Consider the following 17,811-nt stretch of genomic DNA (forward strand, 5'->3'; position numbering starts at 1 on the left):
GTACTGGTTAGCCAGCTAATTAAAGGCACCAGAGCGGCGGCACCCGCTCGGCCTGACGCTGCCCCGAGCCCAGGTGCGTCTCCCACCAATTCCCTATGCCCGCGAGGACGCTGTGACCCTCGGCTCACCCCTTCCTTTCCGGGGGGGCCTGATCCTTCCTGACTCAGCTGGAGAGTCAGTGTCCACCCTGGGCCCCAGATACATCCCTGGGGTGTCTCGGTCGCAAACAGGGCTGAGACGCACCTGAAACTGGGCCGCGCCCCGAACTCGGGGCTGGGGCCTGGCACATGCAGCCCCTGGCCCGGCTGGCTGTGGGCGTTTGGGGCAGGAATGGCTGGGGCAAAGCGAGGTGCCAGCTTCTCAAAGGGGGAAGGGCCGTGGGGGCCCCTGGTGCCACGTCTGCCCATCACCCCGCCCCAGGCCTGTGGGGATGGAGTCCCAGCGTGTGACCTCACCCCACTAGGTTCCTGCCTAAAGCCAGATCTCAGGGAAGCAGGCGCTGATGCCAGGATGATGGGCTCCGATACCAAGGATGCAGGTTCCAACGCCAGGGTGATGGGCTCCAGCAAGGGCTCTGGTAGCAAGGATACAGGCTCTGATGCCGGGGTGATGGGCTCCAGTGATGGCTCCGGAACCAAGGCTGCAGGCTCCGATGCCAGGGTGATGGGCTCCGGTACCAAGGCTGCAGGCTCCGATGCTGGGGTGATGGGCTCCAGTGATGGCTCCGGTACCAAGGCTGCAGGCTCTGATGCCAGGGTGATGAGCTCCAGTGATGGCTCCAGTACCAAGGCTGCAGGCTCTGATGCCAGGGTGATGAGCTCCAGTGATGGCTCTGGTACCAAGGCTGCAGGCTCTGATGCCCGGGTGATGGGCTCCAGTGATGGCTCTGATACCAAGGCTGCAGGCTCCGATGCCAGGGTGATGGGCTCCGGTACCAAGGCTGCAGGCTCTGATGCTGGGGTGATGAGCTCCAGTGATGGCTCTGGTACCAAGGCTGCAGGCTCTGATGCCAGGGTGATGGGCTCCAGTGATGGCTCCGGTACCAAGGCTGCAGGCTCTGATGCCGGGGTGATGGGCTCCAGTGATGGCTCTGGTACCAAGGCTGCAGGCTCCGATGCTGGGGTGATGGGCTCCAGTGATGGCTCCGGTACCAAGGCTGCAGGCTCTGATGCCGGGGTGATGGGCTCCGGTACCAAGGCTGCAGGCTCCGATGCCAGGGTGATGGGCTCTGGTACCAAGGGTGCAGGCTCTGATGCCGGGGTGATGGGCTCCAGTGATGGCTCTGGTACCAAGGCTGCAGGCTCCAATGCCAGGGTGATGGGCTCTGATACCAAGGCTGCAGGCTCCGATTCCAGGGTGATGGGCTCCAGTGACGGCTCCGGTACCAAGGCTGCAGGCTCCGATGCTGGGGTGATGGGCTCCGGTACCAAGGCTGCAGGCTCTGATGCTGGGGTGATGGGCTCCAGTGATGGCTCTGGTACCAAGGCTGCAGGCTCCGATGCTGGGGTGATGGGCTCCAGTGATGGCTCCGGTACCAAGGCTGCAGGCTCCGATGCCGGGGTGATGGGCTCCAGTGATGGCTCCGGTACCAAGGCTGCAGGCTCCGATGCCGGGGTGATGGGCTCCAGTGATGGCTCCGGTACCAAGGCTGCAGGCTCTGATGCTGGGGTGATGGGCTCCAGTGATGGCTCCGGTACCAAGGCTGCAGGCTCCGATGCTGGGGTGATGGGCTCCAGTGATGGCTCCGGTACCAAGGCTGCAGGGTCTGATGCCGGGGTGATGGGCTCCAGTGATGGCTCCGGTACCAAGGCTGCAGGCTCCGATGCCCGGGTGATGGGCTCCAGCGCGAGCACCGAGGCCAGGCAGGCTGGCTGCGACACTGGCACCGATGCGGAGGCCGTGGAGTCAGACACCAGGAGCCTCCCTTTGCCCGCCGCGATCTCGGCGCTGTGCCCAGAAGCCGCGTTCCAGGGCCCCGAGGCCGAGCCCTACATGCATTTCCTGAGGAATCACCCCTGCTACGCCGCTGTCCCCACCAGCTCCAAGCTGCTGGTGTTCGACACCACGCTGCAGGTGAGCCTGAGGGGCTGGGCCATGGGGCTGGCCTGAGTGTTAGGGGCTGGGGGCAGGTGGGGCGAGGGGCCCTGGGCTGCAGCTGGGCTGATCCCTCCCTCCATCCCAAGCAGCCCCGGAGCCCCGTGAAGCAGGGTGGGGGGCGAATGGGGACTGCCCCGTGTCACGGAGTGTGGGGGACCCAGGCCCTGCACCCCCGGGCTCCCTGTGATTCACCAGGACTCTCAGCCAGCCAGTAAAGCAGAAGGTTTATTTAGACGACAGGAACACAGTCCAGCACAGGTCTTGCAGGCACAGATAACCGGATCCCCCCGGTTAGGTCCATCTTGGGGTCCTCCCAGCCCCCCCCTTCGGGGATCAGAGCCCTCTCTCCCTGCTTCCCCTCCCTTCTCCAGCCAACTCCAGTCTGTCAACCCCCTCAGCCCCTCCTCTCTCCTCAGCTCCTCTCCTTTGTCTCCCCACTGGCCAGAGGTGTCATCTCCCCTCCCCCAGGTCTAGCTCCTCTTACCGTCTGAATACCTGCATCTCACCTAACCCTCTGGCTCTCCCCTCCCCCACCCAGACAGTCTGTACTCCCTACTCCATTACACCTCTCCCCCCTCCGAGACTGAACTGAGCAGGGTCACTCCAGCCAGTGACCTGGGGAAGTTCGAACCCACCTACATTCCCACAGAGGCCCCAGGGTCCCCCCCGATCTGGGGGGAGAGTTACCCCAGGTCATTCCAGTTTCCTGCCCCCCTGTAGGTCGGGGGGACTCGAGGGCACTTGCAGGGTGCCGGGGGGAAGCCTTATGCCGCCCGCGCCCTTTCCCCACCCCAGTACCCCTGGGGTGCACCCTGGGCTGGGGCCTTCTCCCCACGTTCCAGTCTGGGGGGCTGTGATTCGGGCTCTCTGGGTTCAGAGCCCCCCTTCTGACCCTGGCCCCCCTCTGGACAGGCTCCTCAGGGCGGGGCGAGGGCCTTACAGCCATCTCCCCCCTGTCCCGGGCCTTCCTCTCCCTCTGGCAGACGTCACAGGAGCGGCAGTGCTGCCGGACATGGGCAAAGACCCCAGGCCAGTAATAGTTCTGTAGCAGCCGCTGCTGGGTACGCCAGGCTCCCTGGTGCCCTGAGGGGGGAATGTCATGGGCCTGGCACAGCAGCTGGCGGCGATACTCCTGGGGTGCCACCAGCTGCCTCCTGATCCCCCCTGACTCCATCTTCCCTGGGGGAGCCCATTCTCGGTACAGGAGCCCCTTCTCCCACAGGAACCTTTTCCGGCCACCTCGTCCCATTGTCTGTCCCACCCCCCCCGAGGTTGGCCAGGTCCCCTATCCTCCGCAAGGAGGGGTCTTCCCGCACCGCGGCCTGGTACTCAGCCGCTGGGGCAGGGACGGGGATCTGCTCTCTCTCACCGGCTGGGTCTGGGGCCACAGCCTCTCTGAGCCCTGTCCCTGGGCGTTCCCTCCCCACCGGGTCAGGGTCCGGTGCCTCGGGCAGAGTACCTTCCCCGGGGTCAGGGTGCAGAGCCCTGTGCCAACTCTGACTACGGTTCACGGCCAGGGCACCCCGGGTGTTACTTGGCCAGTCCTCGAGGTCCCCCCCCCATTAACACCTCCGTGGGCAAATGTGGGTGCACCCCCACGTCCTTGGGGCCCTCCTTGTCCCCCCACTTTAGGTGCACCCTCGCCACAGGCACCCTGAATGGGGTCCCGATCACACCCCTCAGGGTCAGGTAGGTGTTGGGCACCATCCGATCTGAGGCCACCACCTCCGGCCGGGCCAGCGTCACCTCTGCGCCCGTATCCCAGTACCCAGTGGTCTCCTTCCCGTCTACCTCCAGAGGAACAAGGCACTCGCTCCGGAGGGGCAGCCCTGTGCCCACCCTGTAAACCCAAAACTCAGGGCTGGGAGCATCCAGCCCCTCGGGGGGGTCAACCCGGGGCCCCCCTCCCTCCTTCGCAGGGGGTACACGGCCAGCCCCCCTTCCCTGCGAACACTGCCCCTCATCCTGCTGGGTCCCTACCAAGTTGACCCGGTGTGGGGTTGGTCTGCTCAGTTTGTCCCGGAGCTTGGGGCACTGGGCCCGTATGTGGCCCGTTTGGCCACATTGATAGCAGCCCATGGCTCGTGGGTCCCCTCGAGTGGGACGGCTGGACCTGACGCCAGATGTTTCCCTTTGGTGGGGGTCCTCCCTCGGCCCCTTCTGGGAGGTCCCCTGGTGAATCTCCCTCTGCGTCAAGGCAGACCTGCTACTTCGAGACGCCTCCCTATTATCCCTTGCCCGACTGTCCATGTATTGGTCGGCCAGCCGGCCTGCTTGCTGCGGGTTCTCCGGCTTCTGGTCCATCAGCCACAGCTTCAGGTCCGACGGGCACTGCTCATACAGGTGCTCCAGTACGAATGGATCAAGCAGGTCCTCTCTAGTTTGGGCCCCAGCCGTCCACTTGCGGGCGTACCCCTGCGCCCGGTTGACCAGTTGTAGGTAGGTGACCTCCCGGGTCTTACGTTGACCCCGGAACCTCTTCCGGTACATCTCCGGGGTCAGCCCAAACTCGCAGAGCAGGGCCTCTTTGAACAGGTTGTAGTCCCGCGCCTCCGCCCCTCTCATTCGGCTGTACACCTCCACGGCGGTGGAGTCCAGTAAGGGGGTGAGGCACCGGATCCTGTCTGCAGGGTCAACCCTGTGCAGCTCGCAGGCGTTCTCAAAGGCCGTCAGGAAGGTGTCTATGTCCTCCCCCTCCTTACGCGGGGCCAGGAAGTTCTTATCGAAGCTCTTTGTAGGCTTGGGCCCCCCCTCACTCACCGCAGCTGGGGCCTCCCTGCTTTTCAGCTGGGCCATGGCCAGCTCATGTGCACGCTGCTTCTCCCTTTCCTCGTATTCGCGTTGCTTCTCCTTCTCCCTTTCCTCGAATTCACGCTGCTTCTGCCGGTCCTCCATCTCCATCTCCATCCGTTTGATCTCTCTCTCCAAGTCCAGCCGCCTGAGTTCCACGGAGGCCGAGCGTCGCTGGGATGATTCCCGGCTGGCCGGGGGGGGTCACGGCGCCGTCCGTAGCTGGGCTCCTCCTCCCCCTCCCCCTAGGCCTAGGGGTGGGAGGTCTCGAGGAGCCCTCAGCGGCCGGCTGACCACTCCCAGCGGGGACAGACACTGGTGCCTGCGCTGCATCTGCCCGGCTGCTTCCCTCAGAGACAGGGACCGGTTCATTCCTGCGATCTCTCTCCTCCAGCCGGGCAATCAGCTGGGCCTTGGTGAGCTTCTCATGGCGCAGCCCCCCCTGCTTGCACAGCTCCACCAGCTCACACTTGCGCTTCTGGGAATACATCTTCCTGCTGGTTGCTCACAGGCCGGGGTGTTCGCCGCTCCCCACGGGTTCCAGGGGGACCCCTAGTGTGCCAGTCCTTGAGGTCACCCCCGCTCTGCCAGGGTCGAGCTGCAGACTCCTCCGCCCCTGGGATCGCTTGCTGTGATCCCCCGGGGGACCCTGTTACTGCAAAGTCCTGCTCTCTGGCCACACTGCCCCAGGGGTTAATCGCCCCTTCGTTTTACTGCTCCCTAGTCACTTACGGCAGGAAGCGCCGTCCACGGGGTGCAGTCATCCCACCGCTGCCACCAGTTGTCACGGAGTGTGGGGGAGTCAGGCCCTGCACCCCCGGGCTCCCTGCCGATTCACCAGGACTCTCAGCCAGCCAGTAAAGCAGAAGGTTTATTTAGACGACAGGAACACAGTCCAGGACAGGCCTTGCAGGCACAGATAACCGGATCCCCCCGGTTAGGTCCATCTTGGGGCCTCCCAGCCCCCGCCCGGGGATCAGAGCCCTCTCTCCCTGCTTCCCCTCTCTTCTCCAGCCAACTCCAGTCTGCCAACCCCCTCAGCCCCTCCTCTCTCCTCAGCTCCTCTCCTTTGTCTCCCCACTGGCCAGAGGTGTCACCTCCCCTCCCCCAGGCCTAGCTCCTCTTACAGTCTGAATACCTGCATCTCACCTAACCCTCTGGCTCTCCCCTCCCCCACCCAGACAGTCTGTGCTCCCTACTCCCCCACACCCCATCCTTCCCCCGGTGGGCTCACGGCCCCTCTGCTCGGCTTGCAGATGAAGAAGGCCTTCCTGGCGCTGGTGGGCAATGGGGTGCGGGCCGCCCCCCTCTGGGACAGCCGGCAGCAGTGCTTTGTGGGTGAGTGTCGCGGGGGGGGGCAGCGAGGCACAGAACGGGGGGGCTGCATCATGGGCCCTGCGCTGGGATGCCCAAGCCCTGCTGGAGCCGCAGGGCTCACAGCGACACCCCCCGCCCCGGTGCCCAGCGTGGCACAGACCCCATCCTGCTCCAGGGCACTGTTGGCACCGGCCTGGGTTGACTCCTGGCCAGTTCCACCACCCCTCTCTGCTTGGCCTGGTGCCCATGCAGCCGCCGGCACATGACGCGCTGAGTTTGTTCACCCCGTGGGGGCTGGCAGCCAAGTGGCCCCTGTTTCTGGCTCCTGGGCAGGGGCGCCAGGCCATGGGGCGCTGCATGGGGCGCTGAGGGTGCCGCTGCCCAGCCGGAGCGCGCCCTGGGGGCAGCCGGCCCCTGGGGAATGGCCGTGGTGCCCCCAGCCGGCTGCCCCCACTGACCTGCCTGTCTCTCCCCCAGGGATGCTGACCATCACGGACTTCATCAACATCCTGCACCGCTACTACCGGTCCCCGCTGGTGAGCTGGCCAGGCCCTGCCCTGCTGGGGGCGGCTCCCCCCAGATCAGACTCCCCCAGCAGGCGGGGAGGGGGCTCAGGGGCCGCTTGTGGGGCGGGAAGAGGGGCAGGCACGTGCTGGGGCCATTGAGCTCCTGGTGTGGGGAGCAGGGGGGAGCCGGGAGGGGACCCCGTCCGCAGCTGGCCCAGTGTTAGTGCGAGAGGCAGAGCCGGCCGGCTGGGGCCAGGACGCCGGGCGAGATGGGCCCGTGGGCAGAGCCGCTCTGGGTGCGTCCTGCCTCTGGGCTCTGCTCCCTGGCGTGGCGCATGGCGCGTGGCGTGTGGCGCCGGCAGAGCCGGTGGGGCCCGAACGGCCATCTAACGCCGAGGGGGGGCCGCGTGGCTTCCCCGCCGAAGTCCCCCTTGGGAGCTGCTCAGCCAATGGCAGCCCCTGACCAGAGGCAGCCCCCCCAGCAGGTCCCCGTTTGCCACCTGTCCCGGCATCCTGCCTCACCCCCTTTCCCGGCCCTGCAGGTGCAGATCTACGAGCTGGAGGAGCATAAAATCGAGACCTGGCGAGGTGGGTTGAAGATGGGGGGCGGGGGCAGGTGGGTGACGGTGCAGGGTCTGGGGGGGGTGTAGGGCCTGCGAGGTGGAGGGGGCGCTGGGGCGGCAGGAGTTCCAGACCCTCCCCAGCCTGATTTCCGCCCCGGGCCCTGGGCCCCGGCGGGGGGCTGCCCCGATCGAGAGGGGCGGGGAGGGGGGGGTGCTGATCGGGGAGACGCTGGGAGCCGGGGGGCAGGAGCGGGTGGGGGGCTGCTGACGTTACTGCAGCTCTTGGGCGACGGCCATCAGGAAATTCTGGCTCCCGCTCGGGCTCAAGTTGGCCACCCCCGGCCTAAGTTCTTAACGTCTAGGGCTGCACCCTCAGCCCCCCAGCTCACCCCCCTTCCCCCTGCCCCTCAGCCCCCCAGCTCACCCCCCCTTCCTCTGCCCCTCAGCTCACCCCTTCCCCACCCCTCAGCCCCAGCTCACCCCCTTCCCCTGCCCCTCAGCCCCCAGCTCACCCCCTTCCCCGCCCCTCAGCCCCAGCTCACCCCCTTCCCCTGCCCCTCAGCCCCCAGCTCACCCCCTTCCCCTGCCCCTCAGCCCCAGATCACCCCTGTCCCCGCCCCTCAGCCCCCAGCTCACCCCCTTCCCGCCCCTCAGCCCCAGCTCAGCCCCCTTCCCCGCCCCTCAGCCCCAGATCACCCCTGTCCCCGCCCCTCAGCCCCAGCTCACCCCCTTCCCCGCCCCTCAGCCCCAGCTCACCTCCTTCCCCTGCCCCTCAGCCCCCAGCTCACCCCCTTCCCCGCCCCCTCGGCCCCCCAGCTCACCCCCTCTGCTTCCTTTCCAGAGGTTTATCTGCAAGGCTCCCTGAAGCCGCTGGTCTCCATCTCCCCCGATGACAGGTAAATCCCCCCCCAGCCCCATGGGGGGGCACCGAGGGGGGTGCCTGTCTCTGGGCCGACTGCCCCCACTGCAGCCCCAGTGGCCGCCGCAGATGGAGCCTGCCAGGGCCTGGCTGCCGCAAACCCTAGAGCCAGGCTGGTCCGGGTGGGAGCCCGGGTGGGGGGCTGCCCCCACAGGGGAGCCAAGGGGTGGGGCTGTGGGGGGGATGTGAGGAGAGCTGGGTGGGCGGTTGGGGGATGAGGCCAAGAAACAACCCAGGCGTCCGGGCCCCCAGGCCACTGCTCTCCCCTTGGTCTGCCAGCCGAGCCCGGGCGTGGTGGGGGGCAGGGTGGGGGGCTGGCAGGGGCAGGCCCAGAACGCCCCACTTGGCAGAACAGAGCACCGGGCTAGCTGGGGGGGGGAGGCTGGGGCGAGGGGGCCGGGGGGGAGCAGCGGACCCCTGGAGCCCCCCCCCGGGTGTCACTCCAGAGGGCCCTGAAGTTCCTGCCCAAGGCTCTCCAGCCCCCCCCCCCATCGCTGCCTCGGTCTCCCCCAGCCTCTTCGACGCCGTCTACCAGCTGATCAGGAACCGGATCCACCGGCTGCCGGTGATGGAGCCCGTGTCCGGGAACGTCCTGCACATCCTGACGCACAAGCGCATCCTCAAGTTCCTGCACCTCTTCGTGAGTGGGGGGGCGGCTGGGGGGCATCAGTGCCCCCCCGCATTGCTGAGCCAGCCCCACCCGCTGGGTGGGCAGCGGTGCCCAGGGGCTGGGGCGGGGCGGGGGGGGCTGTGCTGTGTGCAGGCAGACGGGGCCGTGGGTCGCTCTGGGCACAGTGTGAGTGTCGAGAGGTGTCTGCCTTTGGGCAGGGGGGGCTGGAGGTGTACGGGGGGAGGGTACTCGTGCAGCGGGTGCAAACGGGCACACGCCTGCAGCCCCCCACGTGCTACATGCAGGCGTTTGTTGTGTGTGTGACGGGCTGCACGCCTGCTGCAGGTGTGCATGGGGTGTGTGCATGCAGGGAGCAGGCGGGGTGCTTTGTGTGTGCATGCAGTGTGTGGGTGGGGGGGTGTATACGTGTGGATTGTGTGTGTGGGTGTATGTGCGGGTTGTGTGTGCATGCAGTGTGTGTGTGGGGTGTATGTGCAGGTTGTGTGTCCATGCAGTGTGTGTGTGGAGGTGTACATGCAGGTTGTGTGTGTATACAGTGTGTGTGTGTGTGAGCTGTATGTGCAGGTTGTGCGTGCAGTGTGTGTGTGTACATGTGTGTACGCAGTGTGGGTGGGTGGGTGTACGTGTGTGTATATGCAGTGTGTGTGTGTACGTGCGGGTTGTGTGTGCAGTGTGTGTGTGTGGGGGTGTACGTGTGGGTTGTGCGTGTATGGAGTGTGTGTGGGTGTACGTGCGGGTTGTGTGGGCAGTGTGTGTGTGTGGGGGGGTGTATGTGTGGGTTGTCTGTGCACGCAGTGTGTGTGTGTGTGTGTGTGTGTGGTGTACGTGCATGTATGCAGTGTGTGTGTGGTGTACATGCGGATTGTGCGGGCAGTGTGTGTGGTGCGTGCGGGTTGTGCGTGCACACAGTGTGTGTGTGGTGTATGCAGTGTGTGTGTGGGGGGGGTGTACGTGTGGGTTGTGCGTGTACGGAGTGTGTGTGGTGTACGTGTGGGTTGTGCGTGTACAGAGTGCGTGTGTGTGTGTGGTGTACGTGCGGGTTGTGTGTGCACACAGTGTGTGTGTGGTGTACGTGCGGGTTGTGTGTGCACACAGGGGGTGTGTGGTGTACGTGCGGGTTGTGCGTGCACACAGGGGGTGTGTGGTGTACGTGTGGGTTGTGTGTGCACACGGGGTGTGTGGTGTACGTGCGGGTTGTGCGTGCACACGGGGTGTGTGGTGTCCGTGCGGGTTGTGCGTGCACACAGGGTGTGTGTGGTGTACGTGCGGGTTGTGCGTGCACACAGGGGGTGTGTGGTGTACGTGCGGGTTGTGCGTGCACACAGGGGGTGTGTGGTGTACGTGTGGGTTGTGTGTGCACACGGGGTGTGTGGTGTACGTGCGGGTTGTGCGTGCACACAGGGGGTGTGTGGTGTACGTGGGGGTTGTGCGTGCACACAGGGTGTGTGTGGTGTACGGGCGGGTTGTGTGTGCACACGGGTGTGTGGTGTGCGTGCGGGTTGTGCGTGCACACAGGGTGTGTGTGTGTGCGTGGGGTTGTGCGTGCACACAGGGTGTGTGGTGTACGTGCGGGTTGTGTGTGCACACAGGGGTGGGGTTTCCGTGCGGGTTGTGTGGGCACACAGGGGGTGGGGGGTGTACGTGCGGGTTGTGCGTGCACACAGGGGGTGTGTGGTGTACGTGCGGGTTGTGCGTGCACACAGGGTGTGTGGTGTGCGTGCGGGTTGTGCGTGCACACAGGGGGTGGGGGGTTTACGTGCGGGTTGTGCGTGCACACAGGGGTGGGGGTGTACGTGCGGATTGTGCGTGCACACAGGGTGTGTGTGTTGTACGTGCGGGTTGTGCGTGCACACAGGGGTGTGTGGTGTACGTGCGGGTTGTGCGTGCACACAGGGTGTGTGGTGTACGTGCGGGTTGTGCGTACACACAGGGGGTGTGCGGTGTATGTGTGGGTTGTGCGTGCACACGGGGTGTGTGTGGTGTACGTGCGGGTTGTGCGTACACACGGGGTGTGTGTGGTGTATGTGCGGGGTGTGGGTGCACACGGGGTGTGTGTGGTGTACGTGCGGGTTGTGCGTGCACACAGGGGGTGTGTGTGGTGTACGTGCGGGTTGTGTGTGCACACAGGGGGTGTGTGTGGTGTATGTGCGGGTTGTGCGTGCACGCAGGGGGTGTGTGGTGTACGTGCGGGTTGTGCGTGCACTCTGGGTGTGTGTGGTGTACGTGCGGGTTGTGCGTGCACACGGGGTGTGTGTGGTGTATGTGCGGGTTGTGCGTGCACACGGGGTGTGTGTGGTGTACGTGCGGGTTGTGCGTGCACACAGGGGGTGTGTGTGGTGTACGTGCGGGTTGTGTGTGCACACAGGGGGTGTGTGTGGTGTATGTGCGGGTTGTGTGTGCACACAGGGTGTGTGTGGTGTACGTGCGGGTTGTGCGTGCACACAGGGGGTGTGCGGTGTATGTGCGGGTTGTGTGTGCACGCAGGGGGTGTGTATGGTGTACGTGCGGGTTGTGCGTGCACACAGGGGGTGTGCGGTGTATGTGCGGGTTGTGTGTGCACACAGGGGGTGTGTGTGGTGTACGTGCGGGTTGTGTGTGCACACAGGGGGTGTGTGTGGTGTACGTGCGGGTTGTGTGTGCACACAGGGGGTGTGTGGTGTACGTGCGGGTTGTGCGTGCACACAGGGTGTGTGTGGTTTACGTGCGGGTTGTGCGTGCACACAGGGTGTGTGTGGTGTACGTGCGGGTTGTGCGTGCACACAGGGTGTGTGTGGTGTACGTGCGGGTTGTGCGTGCACACGGGGTGTGCGGTGTACGTGCGGGTTGTGCGTGCACACAGGGGGTGTGTGGTGTACGTGCGGGTTGTGCGTGCACACAGGGTGTGTGGGGTGTACGTGCGGGTTGTGCGTGCACACAGGGGGTGTGTGGTGTACGTGCGGGTTGTGCGTGCACGCAGGGGGTGTGTGGTGTACGTGCGGGTTGTGCGTGCACGCAGGGGGTGTGTGGTGTACGTGCGGGTTGTGGGTGCACACAGGGGGTGTGTGGTGTACGTGCGGGTTGTGCGTGCACTCAGGGGGTGTGTGGTGTACGTGCGGGTTGTGCGTGCACGCAGGGGGTGTGTGGTGTACGTGCGGGTTGTGCGTGCACACAGGGGGTGTGTGGTGTACGTGCGGGTTGTGCGTGCACACAGGGGGTGTGTGGTGTACGTGCGGGTTGTGCGTGCACACAGGGGGTGTGTGGTGTACGTGCGGGTTGTGTGTGCACACAGGGGGTGTGTGGTGTACGTGCGGGTTGTGCGTGCACACAGGGTGTGTGGTGTACGTGCGGGTTGTGCGTGCACACGGGGTGTGTGGGGTGTACGTGCGGGTTGTGCGTGCACACGGGGGGTGTGTATGTAGCACATGCTGACGCGCTCGCTGGCTGCAATGTGCCATGGCTGAGGGGCTCTGCCTTGGCCTGACGCGAGGGAGCCGGGGCCCAGCAGTGGGGCCAGCGTGTGCCCGGGGCTGCCCCCCATCGCTGCCCGTCTCCCGCGCAGGGGGCCATGCTGCCCAGGCCGCGGTTCCTGCAGAGAACCATCCAGGAGCTGGGCGTGGGCACCTTCCGGGACGTGGCCAAGGTGCTGGAGACGGCGCCCGTCTACATGGCCCTGGAGACCTTCGTCGACCGCCGGGTGTCGGCGCTGCCCGTCACAAACGAAGCCGGTACGGGCAGAGACCCCAGGGCACGCCAGGCAGCCCGTCTCCCTGACCTCCCTGGTCCCGGTCCGCCCCCAGGATCCCCCCTCGGGGCACCTCACGCTGCCCTCCTTGGGTCCCCCAACTCACAGCCATCCTGAGCACCCGCTGTCCTGTCCCCCCGTCCCGCTGGGCCGTGCCCACCCCGCACCAGCACCGCCCTTGTCTTCCCCAGAATCGCTGTAGGAACCGGGGCCCCTGGGATCCCCCTTCGCGCCCCACTGTCCCCACCACGCCTCGGCTGCCGTCTGACCCCCGTGCCCCCACCGCCCTGCAGTGACCCCGGCTCTCTCGCTCTCTCCTTGCAGGGGAGGTCGTGGGCCTGTACTCCAGGTTCGACGTGATCGTGAGTATCAGCACCGGGGCCGGATCGCTGGGCCGTTACCTCCCCCCGAGTGCCGGGCAGGGATCCTTTCCCCACCACCACCGTGCAGCCGCCTCTGGGGCGGAGCCTGGCGGCTGGTCCACAGGGCAGGAGCTTAGGGGGGCACTGAGGGCTCGGGCTGTGGGGTGGCAGGCACAGGGGGGCTGACCCCCATCTCACACAAGGGGGCTGGCATCTCCGGAGCTGTGCCCTGACCGCGCCCGTCTGTCCCCTGCCCCCAGCACCTGGCTGCCCAGAAAACCTACAACAACCTGGACATCAGCGTGCGGGAGGCGCTGCGGCGGCGAACGCTCTGCCTGGAGGGGGTGCTCACCTGCCACCCCCACGAGACCATGGGCGACGTCATCGACCGCATCGTGCAGGAGCAGGTAGGGCTGGGGGGGCCTGCCCCCGCCTCGGGTCCTGCTCCCGGCCTCCGGGCCAGGCCTGGGGGGGCCCTGCCCCCGCCTCGGGTCCTGCTCCCGGCCTCCGGGCCAGGCCTGGGGGGGCCCTGCCCCCTGCCCCCACCTCGGATCCTGCTCCTGGCCTCCGGGGCCAGGCCTGGGGGGGCCCTGCTCCCTGCCCCCGCCTCGGGTCCTGCTCCCGGCCTCCGGGCCAGGCCTGGGGGGCCCTGCCCCCCGCCTCGGGTCCTGCTCCCGGCCTCCGGGCCAGGCCTGGGGGGGCCCTGCCCCCTGCCCCCACCTCGGATCCTGCTCCCGGCCTCCGGGGCCAGGCCTGGGGGGGCCCTGCCCCCGCCTCGGGTCCTGCTCCCGGCCTCCGGGGCCAGGCCTGGGGGGCCCTGCCCCCCGCCTTGGATCCTGCTCCCGGCCTCCAGGCCAGGCCTGGGGGGGCCCTGCCCCCTGCCCCCACCTCGGATCCTGCTCCCGGCCTCCGGGGCCAACTCTGGGGGGGCCCTGCCCCCTGCCCCCTGCCTCGGATCCTGCTCCCGGCCTCCGGGCCAGGCCTGGGGGGGCCCTGCCCCCTGCCCCCACCTCGGATCCTGCTCCCGGCCTCCGGGCCAGGCCTGGGGGGGCCCTGCCCCCGCCTCGGATCCTGCTCCCGGCCTCCGGGGCCAGGCCTGGGGGGGCCCTGCCCCCTGCCCCCACCGCGGCTCCTGCTCCCGGCCGCCCGGCCAGGCCTGGGGGGGCCCAGCCCCCTGCCCCCGCCTCAGATCCTGCTCCCGGCCTCCCGGCCAGGCCTGGGGGGGCCCTGCCCCCTGCCCCCGCCTCGGATCCTGCTCCCAGCCTCCGGGGCCAGGCCTGGGGGGGCCCTGCTCCCTGCCCCCGCCTCGGATCCTGCTCCCGGCCTCCGGGCCAGACCTGGGGGGGCCCTGCTCCCTGCCCCCGCCTCGGATCCTGCTCCCGGCCTCCGGGCCAGGCCTGGGGGGGCCCTGCTCCCTGCCCCCGCCTCGGATCCTGCTCCCGGCCTCCGGGCCAGGCCTGGGGGGGCCCTGCTCCCTGCCCCCGCCTCGGATCCTGCTCCCGGCCTCCGGGCCAGGCCTGGGGGGGCCCGGCGCCCGGCCCCCGCCTCGGATCCTGCTCCCGGCCTCCGGGCCAGACCTGGGGGGGCCCAGCTCCCATCCACCGCCTCGGATCCTGCTCCCGGCCTCCGGGCCAGCCCTGGGGGGGCCCTGCTCCCTGCCCCCGCCTCGGATCCTGCTCCCGGCCTCTGGGCTAGGCCTGGGGGGGCCCCTGGACCCAGGTCCACCTGAGCGTCCGCCTGTCCCCCCGCTCGGCTTCATGTGTCCTTCCCCCCAGACTCCAGCACTGCCCCGTCCCCCTGGCAGCTCCTTGGGGGGCTCACCCCCTTTGTGACCCCCAACAGTCATCTGTCCACTCCCACGGGCTCTCGCTGATCCCGACCCACTGCCATATAGCCCCAGTGACCCGGCTCCGACTTACTGACCCCCATCCCCCCACGTATCCCTTCTGACCCAGCCCCACTGACGGACCCCGATTCCCCCACGCACCCCCTATGACCCAGCCCCACTGACGGACCCGATTCCCACGCACCCCTCTGACCCAGCCCCACTGACGGACCCGATTCCCCACGCACCCCTCTGACCCAGTCCCCACTGACGGACCCCGATTCCCACGCACCCCTCTGACCCAGCCCCACTGACGGACCCCATCCCCACACACCCCTGTGACCCAGCCCCACTGGCTGACCCCGATCCCCACGCACCCCTCTGACCCAGCCCCACTGATTGACCCCCATCCACCGCACCCCCTCTGACCCAGCCCCACTGGCGGACCCCATCCCCCACACCTCTGACCCAGCCCCACTGGCTGACCCCATCCTCACACACCCCTCTGACCCAGCCCCACTGGCTGACCCCGATCCCCATGCACCCCTGTGACCCAGCCCCACTGGCTGACCCCATCCCCTCACACACCCCTGTGACCCAGCCCCACTGGCTGACCCCAATCCCCACACCCCTCTGACCCAGACCCCACTGGCTGACCCCCATCCCCACACACCCCCTCTGACTCAGCCCCACTGGCTGACCCCATCCCCTCACACACCCCTGTGACCCAGCCCCACTGGCTGACCCCATCCCCCACACCCCTCTGACCCAGCCCCACTGACGGACCCCATCCCCACACACCCCTGTGACCCAGCCCCACTGGCTGACCCCGATCCCCACGCACCCCCTCTGACCCAGCCCCACTGATTGACCCCATCCACCCACGCACCCTCTGACCCAGCCCCACTGACGGACCCCATCCCCCACACCCCTGTGACCCAGCCCCACTGGCTGACCCCCATCCACCCACACACCCCCTCTGACCCAGCCCCCACTGACTGACCCCCAACCACCCACACACCCACACTGACCCAGCCCCGACTGGCTGACCCCCATCTGCCCACGATGCCCGCTCCCTGCCCGCCCTGGCCCCGCGGGTGAGGCTGACAGCGGGTCTCGCTCGGGCGGCAGGTCCATCGCCTGGTTCTGGTGGACGAGAAGAACTCCCTGCGGGGGATCGTCTCCCTCTCCGACATCCTGCAGGCCCTGGTCCTCTCGCCCGCAGGTATCGATGCTCTTAACTCTTAAGCCCGCGACGCTCCGTCCTTTCTCCATCCGCACCCTCCATTTCCTCTGCTTCTCGCCGGCTCAGGTAGGCTCAGCCCTCGGCCTCCCCCCTCCCTGCCGCTCACGGCCGCCTCACCGCCCCCGCGGGCCGGGGGCACACTCCTGGGACCCCCGCCCTGCCGCTCGCTGCCACCTCGCCGCCCCGCAGTCGGGCACACTCCTGGGACCCCGCCCGGCCGGCGCGGCCGCCTCGCCGCCCCCGCGGGCCGGGGGCACACTCCTGGGACCCCCACCCGGCCGGCGCTGCCACCTCGCCGCCCCCGCGGGCCGGGGGCACACTCCTGGGACCCCCGCCCGGCCGGCGCTGCCACCTCGCCGCCCCCGCGGGCCAGGGGGCACACTCCTGGGACCCCCGCCCGGCCGGCGCTGCTGGTCTGTATTGCTCTGCAGCAGCAGGGCCTGGCCTCACACGGCGCCACGTCCGGTCACCGCCGAGGGCTCCGTCCTGCCTCCCCTGGACTCGGAACCCCTGTGCCAAGTCGGGGCCGGCCCCCGCTCCGGCCGCATGAGCTAAGTGCAAATCGCAGCCGCCGTTGCTGGGGGGGGATGCCAAAAATCAGCTCCCCCCACCTCCCTTTCGTCGGTGACTTTCTCGCCTGCGTCCCTGCGAAGAGCCCGCTGGGGTGAGGAGGGGGGTCGGAGGGCTGGATCCAGAGCCAGCCGGGTGGCACGGCTCCCGTTCTCCCAGCGGGCGCAGCTCGGCACCCCCTGGCCCAGCAGCTCACTGGTTCCTGGAGCCCCCTGTGATCCGGCTCCTTGGACCCCATGGGGTGCTCGCCGTACCACGCCCCATGCAGGCCTCCTGGGGGTACCCATGGATGGGCTGGAGCTTCCCTTCTGCAGGACCCGATGCCTGGTCCCTGGGTCCCTCCCGGGCAGGGACGGGCCCTGATGACAGATCCCTTGGCCAGGGAGCCCGGCTGCCCGGCTGTGCGGGGTGCTGGGACCCCACTGGGCCCTAATGGGATCGCAGGGCAGGGGAGCTGGGCAGCCCCGCGATCCTGTAACCCCAGACGGCACAGAGGTGGGGATCTCCCCTCCCTGCCCCCGGCCCCCTGTGGACAGCCACAGCTCCCAGCGCCCCCCAACCACTGCGTCTCTCCCTCCTGGCATGGCTGGTCCGTAGCCCGTGGACCCCCAGGGCAGAGAGGGTGCAGAGAGCTGGGGAAGGGGAGCAGGCAGGACTCCCGGCTGCTGGGGGCATCTATGGGGCTTCCTGCTGGCATCCTGGGGGCCCCCCCAAAAGACGGGAGGGTTTGAAGGCAGCATGGCCGGGGTAGGACATTTGGCCTGGGCTGGTGCAGCGCTCGGCTGGCGTGTGATGCCATCTGTGTCCTGCGAGATGCTGTGTGCCATGGGGCTGGCTTGGCTGGGTCCCAGGCCGCAGGGCCACGGCCCCTCCCCGGGGTGGGTCGGCCCCCTCTCCCGTTGGGTAGCTGCTGTGGTTTCACGCCTGGCTGGGCACAGGTAGGGGTAGTGCCCTGCGGGCGGCATGGGAGAGCTTCCGCGGCCCCCCCCATGCTCCCTGGCACGGCGGGGCCTTTCCTCCGGCACGCGCCCACCTTGCTGTCTGCCACCAGCCCCTTCAGCCAGGCACCTAGTTCTGGGGCCAGACCGGGGGCCAGGGGCTGCGGATGGAGGGACGGGCAGGGTACTGGCCCAGGCGGGTGGATGGCTTGGGGGCACGGGGCATGGGGCCTGCCACCCCGGAGGGCCCTGGTTCTAACCTGGCTGCGGGTGGCCCGTATCCAGGTGGGAGCCATTCCCAGCTGCCGGCTCTTTGCTGGCCCTGT

The 17,811-nt window shown here is 68.1% G+C and overlaps 1 protein-coding gene across 1 annotated transcript; it reads left to right on the top strand.

The window, feature by feature from the left end:
- Positions 1-1,971: 1,971 nt before the first annotated feature.
- On the top strand, positions 1,972-15,979 carry PRKAG3 (protein kinase AMP-activated non-catalytic subunit gamma 3). Its single transcript, XM_039494880.1, has 10 exons — positions 1,972-2,073; positions 6,144-6,225; positions 6,682-6,740; positions 7,253-7,298; positions 8,115-8,169; positions 8,706-8,832; positions 12,362-12,527; positions 12,869-12,906; positions 13,167-13,313; positions 15,863-15,979. Exons 1-10 carry the CDS (start codon positions 1,993-1,995, stop codon positions 15,977-15,979), a joined length of 918 nt encoding a protein of 305 aa, XP_039350814.1. The 5' UTR covers positions 1,972-1,992.
- The last annotated feature ends 1,832 nt before the right edge of the window (positions 15,980-17,811 follow it).

The sequence above is a fragment of the Mauremys reevesii genome, linkage group 11, assembly GCF_016161935.1.
Source record: "Mauremys reevesii isolate NIE-2019 linkage group 11, ASM1616193v1, whole genome shotgun sequence".
Lineage (NCBI taxonomy): Eukaryota > Metazoa > Chordata > Testudines > Geoemydidae > Mauremys > Mauremys reevesii.

Coding starts and splice junctions, on each gene's coding strand:
- PRKAG3 (XM_039494880.1), top strand. CDS start 1,993: ATGCATTTCCTGAGGAATCACCCCTGCTACGCCGCTGTCCCCACCAGC. Junction 8,170..8,705: donor TCCATCTCCCCCGATGACAG/GTAAATCCCCCC, acceptor GGTCTCCCCCAG/CCTCTTCGACGCCGTCTACC. Junction 8,833..12,361: donor TCAAGTTCCTGCACCTCTTC/GTGAGTGGGGGG, acceptor TCTCCCGCGCAG/GGGGCCATGCTGCCCAGGCC.